The sequence below is a fragment of the Malaclemys terrapin genome, chromosome 1 (assembly GCF_027887155.1).
Source record: "Malaclemys terrapin pileata isolate rMalTer1 chromosome 1, rMalTer1.hap1, whole genome shotgun sequence".
Classification (NCBI taxonomy): Eukaryota; Metazoa; Chordata; order Testudines; family Emydidae; genus Malaclemys; species Malaclemys terrapin.
This window is the reverse complement of record NC_071505.1, coordinates 16,989,556-17,006,221: the sequence shown is the minus strand read 5'-3', so window position 1 is coordinate 17,006,221 and position 16,666 is coordinate 16,989,556. Positions and strand designations below refer to the sequence as shown.

General features: G+C 42.7%; 1 protein-coding gene across 3 annotated transcripts in view; it reads left to right on the top strand.

The window, feature by feature from the left end:
- The window catches only part of GRM3 (glutamate metabotropic receptor 3), a 151,961-nt gene extending 135,295 nt beyond the window's left edge, over positions 1-16,666 (top strand). For all 3 annotated transcript variants that reach the window (XM_054017092.1, XM_054017082.1, XM_054017076.1), the window contains 3 exons: positions 5,793-6,859; positions 12,033-12,207; positions 16,119-16,666. In XM_054017092.1, the coding sequence (XP_053873067.1) occupies positions 5,793-6,859; positions 12,033-12,207; positions 16,119-16,192 (1,316 nt within the window). In that variant the 3' untranslated portion in view covers positions 16,193-16,666. The remainder of the gene's footprint in view (positions 1-5,792; positions 6,860-12,032; positions 12,208-16,118) is intronic.

The following is a 16,666-nucleotide window of genomic DNA, read 5'->3' as shown; positions in this document are numbered from 1 at the left end:
AAGGCTGCAGGGAAGCAGCCAATCAGAGCCCAGCTGGCTCAGTTAAAAGGAGCTGCAGGGCCTGAGCAGATCATTTGTTGGCTGGGACCAAACAGGTGGGGAAGGCTGTGAAACTCTCCAGGCGAGGAGGCCTGGGAGAGACCCGGTGCAGGCTAGGAACAGACAGAGAACCCTGAGATAAGGGTGAAGAGGAAGGGGCAATGTGGGAACTGGCCCAGGGAATAGCAGTTGTAGTTATTAAAGGAAGCAGCACGTGGCTGCTATTTGTCAGGTCCCTGGGTTGGGGCCCAGAGTAGTGGGTGGGCCAGATCCCCCCATGGATCACTCGAGAAGTGGCCTAAGCCCCAAGAAGGGGATAAGACTCACTACTAAAAGCCCCAAAAAGAGGCTAGAATTTAAACAGGACACCAGAGAACCGCTGAGGACAAAGAGTCTCCAGGGAGAAAGCCCTGGGTTCACTGCTCTATACCAGGACAGGCACAGACTTAGAGCTAACCCAGAAGGGGCTGAAAACTGAGCCCAGAAACAAGGCTAAAGACATCAACAAGGGCACAGGGACGAGCCCTGTTGGACCTTATACCCTGGAAAGGGTTCCTTCAGGCGTTTAGACTCTGTGTGACAGCCAGAGGACTGAGTTGCTAAACACCCACCTGATGAGGTTAACAGTCAACAGGAGGCAACAGGAGCAGACAGAGTGAGTGTGCAGGTTCACACCCAACCGACAGGAAGTGCTCACGAGAGGTGAGTGTCCCCTGCCACAGGCACACAAAATGCAAAATAAGGATGAATTCAAGACTACTGCTGCAAATATCATCTTTTTTTATTACCTTCCAAGAGACAGGAGAGATTAGTTAACTGAGCTAATACCTTTATAAATAGCTGTTTTAAAGATTGTGACTTAAATCCCCAAATTAACTGCCCAAATTAATTTTAAAATTGAAACTGGGAAAATAAAGAAGAATAAAATCCTCGCTGAGTGACTCATTAGTTGGCCTGGGATTTCCTTTCTGGGAAACTCACTGCTGTCATATAAAAATTACTCCTTTTATTCTATAGGCTAAACTTCTGATTTATTATCATTATGCATTCTTGTCTTTGGTGTGGTGGGGTTTTTTTTAGTAATATGAAGTCAGCTTCTCTAGTACACCTTGAGTTGTACATTGCTACATCAGCTACATTATGTTGATAAATACTAAGTGAAAAATGCTTCAGTAATTTTGTATCTAATCAACAGCTACATTAATTACTACAGTCAAAGGATTTCATTTGTATTCTTTGGTTCCCCATATTGTAGTTTAATTAATCACCGTTTGGTCAAATGACTTCAGCCTCTTTATCCAAAGGATTTAAAGTCTCTCAACCCTCCCACAAAACATTGTAGTTTATTTTTATCTATCAACTGCCACCAGAAATGCACACATCTGTCTGTATGTACATATGCTGAAAGACAACTGTAATTCATAGATTCCAAGGCCAGAAGGGATCAATGTGCTCCTCTAGTCTGACCGCTTGCATAACACACACCAGAATAATTCCTAGAGCAGAGCTTGTAGAAAAACATCCCATCTTGGATTTTAAAATGTCAGGGATGGAGAATCCACCATGACCCTTGCTAAATTGTTCCAATGATTAATTACACTCACTATTAAAAAATTATGCCTTATGTCCAGTCTGAATTTGTTTAGCTTCAACTTCCAGCTATTGGATAGTGTTCTACCTTTCTCAGCTAGACTGAGGAGTCCATTATTACATGTTTGTTCCCCATGTAGGTACGTATAGCCTATAATCAAGTCACCCATTAATCTTCTCTTTTTTAATCTAAATAGATGAGTTTAGGGTGACCAGATAGCAAGTGTGAAAAACCAGGACAGAGGATGGGGAGTAATAGGCACCTGAATATCGGGACTGTCCCTATAAAATCAGGACATCTGGTCACCCTAGATGAGTTCCTTGAGTTAATCACTTTCATTGTAAGACTAATTGTCTTTACAAACTTGGACCCCTATCCTGCAAACATTTTTGCACATGCTTCATTGCAGTCAACCACTTGAATGCTTAAAGTTAAGCACATGTGTAACTGTTTATAGAATAGGGGGGTCTTACTTTCTGTAGCTCTCTGCAACCAGTGTGCAAGGCTGTCTAAGGCCATGCCTGAGTGCCAATATTTATACACATATGTAAAAGGTACTATTTTTAATATTGATAATCCCCTTTGTTAACCATGTTGCAGTGCTGGGGCTTACTACTGCAGGATGCCAAGAACTCTGGCCCTCAATCAGCCAAGCACTTAAGCAGCTACCTAAATGTCAGCACATGAGCAGCCCCAGGAAGCCACATGCTTCCAGTTGAGCACACCGCTAAGTGCTTGCCTGTGCCAGCCCCTGATTCTGAAACTAGTTGCGCATCTCTAGTTCCAGTGGCTCAGCACCTCACAGGATTTGACCCACTGCTGCCCAGTGAATAAACTGTCAAAATTAAGCGGGTGCTAACAGCTTCCACGATCTACATACGTACTCTGAATAATGAAATGAGACGGTGGCAATGACAGCATGTTGCTGAAGCGCTGTTAAGTGCTGCATTATGATTTTATATTAATGGTGCTTCTGGCTGAGGGAGCGGGGAGAGGAACTTGTTTAACCTTCCCTCTCGTTGTCCTGTATTGGGAGTTTGCTACTTGTTTCGTGGAGATGATGTCATTTCAGGGAGGCCTGGCTGTTCTGGGGAAGCGTCTGCTGCCTTTACTCATGCAGGGTAGTGCTTTGCTCGGTGGGGAGTCTCACTGGGCTAGATTGTGCCCCCTCCCCCCCAACATGGGGGAATAAGTACTCCCCTTACCACTGCTACACAGACTACCCAGGCCTGGAGATTAGCATCACAAGCAAAAGCTGAAGCAGACGGGCAGGAAGTGGGCTGGGACGAGACAGCAATGGGTGCAGCTTCGGCTCCAAACCCCGCCACTTTTCTGTCTATAAATAGCCGACCGGGGGGAAATCCCAGATATTTTTAGATTTTTAAAAATCCCCCCTGGCTGGCTATTTATAGACCGAAAAGCCAGACATGTCCAGGGAAATCCAGACATATGGTAGCCCTAATTACTATCTCCCTACCCCTCCTCGGTGCAAGTAAGGGAAGAGGGTACCTGTGTGTCAGCGCCTTCCAGGACTGCTCCTAGACAAGTGCAGTTTATGCACCACTTCTTTGCTCAGGGCTTTGCCTAATGTCACCGTCTGTCTTAGTGAAAACAATGGGAGGAGCTGCGGACTTAGATATTAGATAGATCTGTGTGTTTGAAAGTTCCCCCCTGCCCCTCAGTGCCACCCCACAGCCACAAAGCTTTAGCTCATGCTTTAAGCTCTGGAGGTGTCTCTTCAGTGCCCATGGTGTCAGCCCAGAGGCAGCCGTCGCATAAGGGAGACAGAATTTGGCCGTGAATGCTTTTAAAAAATACAATCCATCCACCCCAAGACATCCAAAGGAAATGGATTGTAAGCTGGAGGGGAAAATTACATCCTTAACTAAAGGGCTTTGCTTATGTAAATAAGAGTTTGACAGAATTCAAGATATTAACCAACGGCAATGTAAGATATGGGGGGAAAGGAAGGGAAGGGGAGATTTATTCTAACAAGGGTAGTGGAACCACTTCCATAACCAGACACACCAGCAGAAAAATCTTTTATTGCCCACCAAGAGTAAATACACTTTCACTTCCTGTCACTGATGCTGTCCACCTTTTGTGCTGCAGTGAGAGAGGTACAATAAATCACATGGTAACTGCCATTTCCTCTTACATTTTTAATAATTCTTCATTCCCTTTGTGAAACGCAGCTTGTGGGAAAAGCCAAAACGCTCCAGAGCTTTCACAGTCTGAAGTGCTACAATATTGATTCCCCACCGAAGGTCACAGTTCCAGTTCATGGGTTTTTATCCATTCCCCAAGCGCGGCATAGAACCACAGCCGCGCATGCCGGGCAGCTTAACAAAGAGCTGTAACAAAATCAATAGAGTCAAGCAAAGTATGATGGATTCCTAACTGTTTAGGATGCAATAATAATAGGATATAAAGGCATGGCAGGAAATTGTTATGGAATTTATAATTACTTCAATATCATCCTCTCAATCAGATCGTTCCAAATAAATCCTCTCTTTGGCTTCATTTTACACTGTCAAGATCCAAACTGCTTCTTCCCGAGAGGATCCTTTAAAATGCCTTCTATCCTGCAGGGTGAATTCCATTGAATAACACTGAGCTCTTGCCAAAAATGATCCCCTTTCCTGAACGACAAGAGACAATGCGAAGGTTTTGATACAATGGGGATATCAGAGGGGTTTGAATGGGTTGGAGAATGTTCCCTTCCCCTTCTTCCCCCTCTCTCCTGACATTATAACCATTCCAAGCATATGAAAGATTTAAAATAACATGCATTAGTCTAGCAACTTCCTTTCCAGGTTCTACAGAGCTGCTAAATTTCTCATGCTATTTGATGGTCTTTTTATAGTCACAGGCTACAAGGGAACTCTCCTCTTGCATCTCCATGCAACGAACGTGGGACAATACCCTTGTGGTGGGAGGGAAAGGATCAGCATGCAATTGAATAGGGGATAAAGGTGGAGGCTATTATGCTTTATCGCTAAGGTTACTAGAAACCCGTCTTGGGAAAAACCAGCTATGAGCATGACTTACCTCTGAGACATTTGCACCAGTAACAACGGAGGATGTAGAATGTGTGATATCCAAGCAGTTGCTGTCCACATTCAATGTATTTTTTAATTCAACTGGGTCCAAGAGAAAAAATTCAGAAAATATGTAGATCAGTGAAATGCATATTTTTAAACAGGGAAGTAGCAGGATACAATCTCTAGTCTGTCCATCCAAAGAATGGCATATTCAGTGAAAAGAAGTTAAATATGAGCTTTGTCAAATGAGTTCATTCTTGTAAGTTAATAGGAGCCTAGCAAACTTCAAAAAAGTATTGAACCAGATCGTCAGCCAGTGTAAACTGTCATAGCTCCACTGGCTCCAACAGAGCTATGCCAGTTTTATATCAGCTGAGGATTTGAGCCATTGTACATTTGGATAGAGCCTAGCTCTTAGGTCAAAAAGTCTTTGTAAATCCGGGGGAAGGAGCCTTACAAATGATAAATGCTACATTTTCCCATTCTTAACAGTGTAGGGAGGGTTCCAGGTTGACTCCGTATATATTTAGAATGTGCATTTGAAAGAGTGGTCAGAGGTGAACTGCTTCTAGTCCAGTGATTCTTGGTCCACATGCTACCAATGATCTGCAACGATGTTCTTGACAGTCTGTAGAATGAAATATTTTGAAACCAAAACAGTGGGAAATGGAGATGTTAGTAAAGGAGGAGACCCTTGAAAGGAGTTCTCTCGTACGAAGTGCTCTGCAGTGCATTCCATATACTGTGGGCCATGTATCATTTTGAAATGTGGCCCATGTGCATAGCTTTAGCATGGGATGCCACTTTGTAATTGAGAAATCTTTTCATAGGTGACCTCCACAGCAAGACCAACTTGGAAAAGCAATGCTTCCTTTAGATTTGCAGGAAAGTCTCAGACCTGACCTTGATCTTTTGGTCATTCATAACACAGCTGCTCCTTGAACAGGTGCTTCTACCAATAAGAAAATTTCATAATTGATGTTTGGGATCAAAATACCTCACTCGCTCTAGATGGTCTTAAAAAACTGACAGTGTCTTGCTAGATAGATATGCCTGCCAAAGGAAAGAAAAATGCTTAGAGTTGCACTGTTCATTTCCTCTCTTTCTGTTTTTGACAGCTCCATTTAACCCTCCCAATGCTGCGGACAGCGTGGTCAAATTTGACACCTATGGAGATGGGCTAGGCCGATACAACGTGTTCAATTTCCAGTACGCCGGAGGCAGATATTCCTACCTGAAGGTTGGTCACTGGGCAGAAATCTTGTCACTGGACGTAGACTCCATTCACTGGTCCAGAAGCTCTGTCCCCACTTCCCAGTGTAGTGACCCCTGTGCTCCTAATGAAATGAAGAACATGCAGCCAGGAGACGTCTGCTGTTGGATCTGCATTGCCTGTGAGCCCTTTGAATACTTGGCTGATGAATTTACCTGTGCAGATTGCGGGTCTGGGCAGTGGCCCACTGCTGACCTAACTGGCTGCTATGACCTACCAGAAGACTATGTCAAGTGGGAAGATGCCTGGGCAATAGGCCCTGTTACCATTGCATGTCTGGGTTTTATTTGTACCTTCATGGTCGTGGCAGTCTTTATCAAGCACAACAACACTCCCCTGGTCAAAGCTTCTGGCCGTGAACTGTGTTACATATTACTCTTCGGGGTCTTCCTGTCTTACAGCATGACCTTCTTCTTCATAGCCAAGCCTTCTCCGGCCATCTGCACCTTACGCCGTTTGGGACTGGGAAGTTCTTTTTCAGTTTGCTATGCTGCCCTCCTGACAAAGACAAACTGCATAGCCAGAATATTTAACGGTGTGAAGAATGGTGCTCAACGGCCTAAATTCATCAGCCCCAGCTCTCAGGTCTTCATCTGCCTGAGCCTCATCTTGGTACAGATCGTGGTGGTGTCTGTGTGGCTCATAGTAGAGTCTCCGGGCACCAGACGGTATACTCTTCCTGAGAAAAGGGAGACTGTCATATTGAAATGCAATGTCAAAGATTCCAGTATGTTAATCTCCTTAACATACGATGTAATCCTTGTGGTCTTATGCACTGTATATGCTTTCAAAACAAGGAAGTGCCCAGAGAACTTCAACGAAGCCAAGTTTATCGGTTTCACAATGTACACAACGTGCATCATTTGGCTGGCCTTCCTCCCCATATTTTATGTGACATCTAGTGACTACAGAGTAAGTCTTTGGACATTTGTTCCTATAAATTGTGTGCATCACCTTAGCAGGAACCTGGCATTTCCTAAAAGCGTCTTTCACTTTTGTGCTATCCAGTGCCCCAGCAAACATTCCCTTTTCATTGTTAATGCCTGCTAAGCATGAGACACATCAGCTGTTACTTTACTTCTAAGCAGACGATGGACTTGCTTTGAACTATGGTTGTTGAGAGAATGTTTTTACACTAAACAGTAGATCTGGCTGATGGAGGCAGAAGCACATGGGTAAAATATTCATGCACTGGTATATTACTATTGATAGCCACAGTTACAATAGCTCAGACCAAGGGTTCAGAAAACAGTTATCTAATAGAGGTGAACTTTAACTAAAAGCTGAACCAAATTGTACAGGAAACCTCAGGATTACTAAAATGAGGGAGTATCAGAGGGGTAGCTATGTTAGTCCGTATTCACAAAAGCAACGAGGAGTCTGGTGGCACCTTAAAGACTAACAAATGTATTTGGGCATAAGCTTTCTTGGGTAAAAAATCCACTTCTTCAGATGAGGGAGGTAGCTGTGATAGATGGTCCTCACACCAAGTTTCACTGTATTCATTACCTTTCTGTCAATTTTATAAGATTAACTTTGCCAGAGGATATTGTGAAGGTCAAGACTATAAAACAGGGTTCAAAAAAGAACTAGATACATTCATGGAGGATAGGTCCATCAACGGCTAATAGCCAGGATAGGCAGGGATGGTGTCCCTAGTCTCTGTTTGCAGAATCTGGAAATGGGCAACAGGAGATGGATCACTTGATGATTACCTGTTCTGTTCATTCTCTCTGAAGCACCTGGCATTGGCCACTGTCAGAAGACAGGATACTGGGCTAGAAGAACCTTTGGTCTGACCCAACATGGCCGTTCTTATGTTCTTAACCAAAAGACAAGACTGTCATTAGCAGTAGAGTTGAACAAATGTTCATTTATTTATTTTATTCGGTGGCTGATCCGAAAAATCCAGAAAAAGAATTTCAGGTTAAACAAAACATTTTGTTGGACTCTAAATGATTGTTATATTTTCAGGTATTTGTTATCCTTTAAGTGGTTTTTTTTAAAACAAATCTAGCAACAGTTCTAAACAAAATGTCACTGGAAATGAAAAGTCGAAACATTTTGTTTCAAAAATAGTTGAAATGGTTAATTTGAACTTTTTCACATTTATTCAGCCAAAACTATTTGCCAGATTCGACGTGCATTCACTCATAATTTTGGTTGCCCTGAAACTGCGTTTTTTGGCAAACAAGCTATTTGACTGAAAATTTTTGTCCAGATCTAACTGGCGGTATATGTCAGGGAGATAACATTGTCTGAGAAATAACAGAGGAGTTAATAGCATCACTCGACATTAGGGCTGGCCAGGGAACAATTCTTTCATTTCAAAACTTGGTTTCATTCCAATGTGGAATGAAATGAGACCTTTTGAATTTTTTCCTGAGAGAGCGAGAGAGACAGACCAACCCCAGAAAAGCCAATAGCCTGGTGGTTAGAGCAATCATCAGGAATGTGGATGACCCCAGTTCAAGTCCCTATTCCAAATCAGAGGCTTAAATCTGGGTCTCCCATAATCCTATGCGAGTACCCTAGCCACTGGGCTATTAGCTATTCTGGGGTTGGGTCTTTTATCTATCGCCAGAGATTCCCTCCTGCACCTGTATAACCTTGCCGTCAAAATCAACATGTTTCTGCAAAACATTTTGTTTTTGACAAAACAGCATTTTTCAACAGGAAGTGTAGTCAAAAATGTTCAACTGGCTGCACTCTACTCAACCTTGGTGGGGCCAGACCAAGAATATTATGTGTAGTTCCGGTCTCCTTAGCCTAGGAAAGATATAGAAAGACTAGAGACAATACAAAGATGGATAACAAAAGTCACACAAAGTGAAACTAAGAGAGCTAAATGTGTCTAGTTTAGACAAGAGAAGACCCAGGGAGATATGATTACAGTCTATAAATAACTTCAAGGTAACAAGAAAGGGATTATTTAGTCTCACAAGAAGTTAGGGCAAGGAGAAATGGCATGCAGCTAATGAAGGGAAAGATAGGCATTGGGGAAAAGTTCTTAACACTAAAAGCAATTGGGTAGGGAGGTAGACACAAAGTGTTTAATGGGTGGGGACAGATAAAATGAGACATTAGTGGGTATGCTAGAGAGAGTAGTCCTACAATGTGCTTGTAGGACTAGATGACTCAAGTGATATTTTCCAACTCTATTATCTAGTGCAGGGATTTGAAAGGAACCCTGGGGATTTGGGTGCAAAACCTCCATTGAATTTAACTCAGTTTTTGCAGTGGGATTTCCAAAAGCACCTAAAGTTAGTCAGGAGCACAAGTCTCATTGACTTAAATTCAGGAAGGGACTTAAGTGAATGGAACTCTAATGTAGGTGCTTTGGCAACTCCCACTCTAGGTATCTTAACACTGTTAATCTCACTTAAATTCCAGTCACTGATCCTACTAAATGGACTAAAATTTTATACATAATAAGTGATGCTTTTGTTATCTATAGTCGAACGGTAATCTACTTATCTCATTCTCCTGTAAAACAATGCTGGTGGGGTCATTCTCAGGAGCTATTATTGGAAAGTTAGTACAAAAAACAACCAAGGAGACATAATAACAACAATGAATAAGTGAATGGTGACTGGATTGAGCTTTTAATATTATATTTGAAACTGGTTTAGGATGCATGAATAAGGGTGAAAAATGGGAAGCTACTGGGAAATGTATGCAGAGATTTGGGCACATTTTAAAAACTGAAAAAGAAATAAAATGAAATGTAGAATTCACCCAGTTAATGAATACAAATACCATGGGAAGAAACAAACTGTCCTTTCCTATGTTAGAGGGGAAAGGGCTATTTTACACCATTGATTTTTACACACAGTTCCACTTTGATTTCAGGGGGTAGTCCCACTTCAGAATCGATGGCACAGTATGACCTGATGTTATTAAATAATCACTCACAAATTTGCATGAGTTAGAGCAGTTAATGTATTTCATTTTTTTCAGCTGAAGATTCATCTTAGCCTAGCCTTAGTGGATGCAACTGCAAGAGATGTGCCGGAAGGGAAAAGTCTGCGGGTTAGATAAGTTCTAACACAGTCAGATGTTAAATTGTCCTACCACTCAGCTTACTGTGCTCTCATGAAAGGAGGTGTGTGGTAGTTTCTTGGTTAAGGTCTGATCTAAACTGCATTAAAATCAATGGGAGTCTTGCCACTGACTTTAGTGGGCTTTGGCTCAGTAGAAAGCAAAGGAAGAGGAATGAATGGAAATGTGGCGGGATGTTCGGGTTTTTTCTGTGTCCATTCGGGTTCCTAAGTGGTTCCCCCGCCATGTGGCATCTGAGCACTATGCACTGAGCAAAGCTTGAAGTAAGCTCCTTTTGTAAAGGGTTATTATGTTATTACATTAATTATACTGACCGTTGACTATCTGCTTGGTGCTCTGTGAATACATATAATGACGAAGATGATGCTAAGGAAAGACAGAAAGAAAGAAAGATCCTCCACATGGATACAAATGGCTGTTGGCCAGGGTCTCTTAGCAGGATTGAGATAAAGCAGCCAAAGAAAGGACCAGAAGAAGAGTTCTGTGTAAACTCCTAAACTTGTTTCTTTTACCAACAGAAGTTAGTTCAATAAAAGATATCACCTCCCCCACCTTTTCTCTCTAATGTCCTGGGACCAACATGGCAAAAACAACACTACATATAATGACAAAGGCCATCCCCTGCTCTAGTTTTTCCCTTACAAAGTTTATTTTGCAACAGAGGGTCCTGTGGCACCTTAGTCTTAAAGGTGCCACAGGACCCTCTGTTGCTTTTTACAGATTCAGACTAACACGGCTACCCCTCTGATACTTGAAAGTTTATTTTGAGAGTTGAGCCCCATAGCAGTGTTAATCTGTAGGTTTGGCATGGATGTAACTGAAGGCAGAACTGTCCCTACTTGTGTAATAATCCAGATTAAGTAATGGAGTTTGAGAAAGTGTAATTCTACCTTTTAATTGAGGAATCTGCTCTGAAGGAAAGAGACTAAACTGAACCTGAGGCAGCGAACTGGCACCCAGTTATCACAATGATGAATGTTGTTACATAGATAAGATTAGATAATGGCTCCCTGAAGCTGTAAGGACAAACATTGGCCCACTGGCTGCTGCCCCCAGAAACTTCTGACCCCTCACAAAGGGATTTCACAGCACAGAGAAATTGTGTCTACATTTATGTAGCTTTAAGACCCAAGTCTCAAAAACGGACCTGTTTGAGCAGACCCTTATGCTTGCCCAAAATCTCACTGAAGTCAGTGGCCCTCTTCATGAATGCAAGGGGTTGCTTGTCACTTAGCAGGATTGAGGCCTTAGGCTGAATTAACTTTCAAGTGGATTCGCTGCATAGCACAGCCATCTCTTAGGACCTAATCTGGTCCCACACAGCCTGCCTCTTGCCACGCATAGATCCCAGGCTTTACGGAAAGCGCTCTGCTTTGTCCAGCAAAGTAGTGTTGCAGAGCATCTGACTAGCCTTCTTGTGCCCAGGCTAGCTGTCATACACTGAAGCTGGCAGCCCCTTATGTGCAGATCAGCAGGGTACCATCTAGGCCTTAGGTAAATCACTGGGAATCACAGGGTCGTGGGAGTTAGAGGTGGAACAAGTCAATGGATCGTCCAGGCTAGACCCCTGCTGATGCAAGACTGAGATGTTTCCTCCTACTGCTGTATTATGTCTGTTCTGGAATTTTGCATTTCTGCCTCTGTGTTATTTGGCTCAGAGTTTAGCATGCTGAAATACATAAACAATTTGCATTACAGTATGCAGTAACAAACTGTGCCATGAATGCTGGGGTGTGCTGTCTGATACCCTAAACTGCAGAAGGCATTGATACAGAGCTGGGGTTTTTAGAGGGGTTTCAGAGTCATATCATTAGTACTTTCTGAAGCCACACTCATTTCTAGACCTTCTGAAGAGACAGCTGTGAATTTGGTACCACGGAATCTATAGAAATTAAAAACAAATTGCCAGCAGTAAGTAGCTCCCATGGTGACTACCTTGGTCGCAGTCTGGCTTGTGGTACATGCTGCCTCACTGCCCGGCATTTAACAGCTAAGCACTGACTTTTCAATAACTCTCTCCTAGGTGCAGACCACGACCATGTGCATCTCTGTCAGTCTGAGTGGCTTTGTTGTGCTCGGCTGTTTGTTCGCGCCCAAAGTGCACATCATCCTCTTCCAGCCACAGAAGAACGTGGTCACTCACAGACTCCATCTCAACAGGTTCAGCGTCAGTGGGACCGGAACCACTTATTCCCAGTGTAAGTAAAGAATCTGTCACCTATGTATGGCATGCCTTGTGCAGGAAGTGTGGTAAAGGAGAGCTAGGGAGTTTTCATTTGTAGTGGAATCCGCAGTCATTAAGAACTGCAGGACATTTTTGCATTCACCTGAGTGTTGGATTGGCTATGGACCACCACGAATACATCACTCAGGTCCGGTGAGAACAAAACAACCGTTGTTCACTGTACCTGTGTTCTGCTCACAGCTGGCCTGATCCAAACCCCATTAGAGACAATGAAAAAAACCACTTCCACTGAATACAGTGGGCTTTGGATCAGGCCCATAATTGCACAGTGCCTGCAGAACCACGGTTCCTGTGCCTCTCAAAACAACAGGCAGAGCAGATTGCCCTGGAGTCTTCCTGTCAGAACAACATTATGGCAGGACTTGGCCTCCCATGCAGCACATTCTCAATGGCTGTTATGACCTGGGTTTCAAGAAAATCCTTTGAGTCAAACCACTTCAGCTAATTCCCCTACAATGCACATAAGGGACAGCAAAAACTGCTTCTGTATATCCAGTATGTGTTGTACCCCACATAAGTGTCACAACCTGGGATATCAATCGATGCATCAGTGCAAAATGCAGTCCATCTGCTTTTCCCATCTCAGTCTCTTATTCCCAGTCAGATTCACATATTTGGGATTTTATCAGTTGCTGCTGTTTTTGGCTAGGAAAAAATAGGTCAGCTTTATTTTTGTTTTTTCCTTGTCAAGCTTAACTAGTCAAGGATGCAAGCAAACGGCACCTCATTCACAGAGTAAAGCAGACACAATGTCTAACCTGGAAAACCGATTGAAGGAGCACCACATCCCAGAGTGGGAGGGGGGGTTGGGGAGGAAAAAGAAGTGGTTTGTAAGGATATTAACTATGAACCATTCACTGGGCTTTACAATATGATCTACATTTTCAAAAGTGATTAGTGGTTGTTAGTTGCCTCAATTTTGGGATGGCCAACTTGAGACAACTCAAAATAGCTGAGCATGAGGGCAGGGGACTGGACTCGATGACCTCTCGAGGTCCCTTCCAGTCCTAGAGTCTATGAATCCACTCTGAAAACCAGGCCCTTTAAGGTGTCTCCAATTGTCCCACCCCCAAAAAATGGAGGTACCCAAAAATCACTAATTACTTTTGAAAAATTAGATGAAGTAGATAGGTCAGGCTGGCAAATATTTCAGAAGTGCTCAGCACTCTCAGCTAGGGGCAGATTTTCAAGAGCTTCTGGCCCCAGAGCTCTGCACATTTGGAAATCTTGACCACTTATCAAGATGCCTAAATGGAAGCTGTTGTGTGCCGATGGTGTTTGAAAACTGGTCTTTGCATTTTTACATCCTATTTTGTATCTGAGACGGTTAAGAGGCTGTTTCTATTTAAGGAAACATTTCTGCAATTATTTCACCCTGGAATATGCTCCGTTTCTTTGTAATGGATACAGAATAAAAGAAAGCCAGTATTTGGGACTGGTGTTTTCATGAGGGGCGTCTGACACTCTCCTCCTTACTACACCTTTATATAACACACAGATGCTACTGTATTCAACTGAAACAGGTTATCCTGCATTTTTTGTCCCATCTATAACCACCTGAAGAACACTCATTCAAAAAATCTTTTAAGTCTCAAAGGTAAAGTGCAACATCAGAGCAAAAACTTCATCCTTGCCCTTTCGGGTATGAAAAGATGGCCTCAAAACTGGAATATGAAGGACCTTGGCAAACCTTGGGAGGACCTGGAAAGTGCTGTCACCTGAGCCAGGACCCAAAGCGTGTTCAATTCAGTGGGGAAAGCCCTAGTCACAGCAGTGGGCCTGGCATTGGGCCCATAATGCTCTAAGCCACCGGTACAACTCCTCCACCCCTCATCCCAGGTGGGTTTCCTCAGAGAAAAGTGAGGACCTGGTATTTCCAGTGTAAATAAAACTAGCAGGAAACAATGAGGGTTCCCCACCCCCCAAAAATGCACGTCATAAACATTTGAAAAGGCAAAGCATTTGTTTTGCAATTCACCTGCAAGTATTTTTTTGATAAAGAGATTTATTTTTAAAAGTTTTTTTTCCTCTGAACTGCACGGCCCTCATTCATAAAATGCCAAGCACTTGTCATCCAAATTGATCCTCGCTGGTGCCATGGTCTTCTCTGCGTCTGCTGAAATTCTGCGTCAGTCCACATCCAATTCATCACTGAGATGATTCTCAACATAGCAGCACTAAAGCTTGAGGACACCAAGAGAAATCCAATAAGCCCCTGACATCTTTTTAAAAATGATCCAAAGAATTGCCCCATCCGTCCTGGGCTGACAGCTTGTTTTCCTATCAGTCTTGATGGCACTTTGCATCAGTCACAAACGGCTTAACACATGTCTGATCAATATTATTCGCCCAGCTGCATGTTTTGCTTTGAACACAGCCATCTGAAAACCTAGGAGATGGCCACAATCCTTGCTCACAACCAGGTACTCTCTAGTGCTTAGTCTAAGGGACTGGGCACCAGAAGTGCTGGGTTCTATTCCCACCTCGGCCACTGATTTGCTGGGTGACAATAGATAGGTAACCTAACGTCTCCAAGCATCCATTTGCTGCTCTAGAAATTGAGTCTAATAACCAGGGCCCTGTATGTTGTTATTTATATATATATATATATATATAAATAATTTGCTTTTTGGTTAAGGCACTGCATAAGTCCATCCAAATGGATATTTTCCTGCCAGCTTCTCAGTTGGTCCAGCCAATCATTTGGCCTTCCTTCTCTCCGTAGATGTGGTTTGCTGTGTTTGCCCTAAAAAGGGGAGCTCATGTGAGCGGTTCTCAGGTTGAGGCCCTTAATAGGACTGGATTGGACTCTTCATTATTCAGGACAGGAAGAAATATAAGGCTCTGTCTTTACAGAATTGGTCTGAAACCCAGTATCCATCATGCATAAATTGCCTTTTACACCAGGTGATCAAGTTTAAAATCAATGCTTGATGCGTGCTTTTCTTTTAAATGCTTTGATGAAGGCATCAGGTTTCTCTGGGTCACTGCTATTGTTAACCTAATGTATCTTGGCAAACACGGCTTTGTCTTGTTGTGAACTGGCAGATCAACGAAATTGTGTGCTAACACATTCTTGATGCCGAAGGGACAATTCTAACTGGGATGGACAAAACTGTTTGCTTTAAAATTAAAATCCCTGGGCTTTTACAAGATAACACTATAGCCCACGGCCAAGATGCAGAAGCATCAAGGGCCAGATTCTGACACCCATATCCACATTGAGTAACTCCACTGACGCCAATAGAACTACTTGTCAAGTAAAGTACTGTTCAATGTGAGTTAAGGTATCATAAGCTGGCCCTTACGTCTGGACACATTTTACATCTTGAGGTCCTGATCTTGCATTCATGGAAGTCAGTGGGATCCAGGCCAGAACATTATCAAAGGGGGAGTAAATGTGTTGGCAAACTCATACAATTGTTAAAATAAAAGCTTTTCCCTTCTCCATTCATTCAACATATAAAATAACCCATTTCCCTTACATTCAGATGTAGGCTGACATGCATTACCTAATGCAAAGATGGACTGGATGAAGAAAATGCGAGCTAATGAACTATTCCTGTAAGGTGTTGAGTGCTCTTCTCTCCCATTGACATTAGTGAGGCTGGACAGCATTCAGCACCTCACAGAATCAGGCCCTAATATAAGATACGTGAAAAATCTAAGGATGTGATTTTTCTTTACACGGCGGCTACTTTACGTCACTCTGAATAAATTAGAGTCATAACCACTTTAAGGCTCCTTTGCACTGCCAGAGAGGTGTAAAGTGACCGGTATATAAATTAGAATCAGGCCCCCAATGTTTTTTCCTAGGTGGCTAATAATGGTGGTGGTTGTTTTTTTTTCTCCTTTCTCTTCCAGCATCTGCTAGTACGTACGTTCCGACAGTCTGCAATGGACGGGAAGTCCTAGATTCTACCACCTCATCTCTGTGATTGTGACTCGCAGTTCAGTTCTCGAGCTTTTAGACTGTTAGACAAAATTTGCACATGTTGTGCACTCCAGAAAAAAAACAAAAAACAAAACTAGTACCTTTTTTAGAAACCGTATAATAAATTATTTTTGAGGACTGTACAGTATATAGTGACGTTCTAGAACTTTTTAGACTGATTTTAGCGCCTCTGTTATTAACAGTTCTAAGGGACATGTAAATAACCATGGTTTACAGCGCACATATTTCTGCAGTGTTGACTCAGAAGTGGGAGAGTGATTTGCTGCAAGCACAGTTGCAGTGTTAGGTGACTTTCTTTCCTATGAAATTTTTTGTAGCTTCTTGTTGTAATTAACTTAGACTGCATTTCTATGTTATATATAACAGTTACATTATGTGTAACAGATTGTTTTCTCAGCACAAAACAGCAGTATTAATGTAAAGATGCCAATAATAAAACTGTAAACATTTGTCTCCA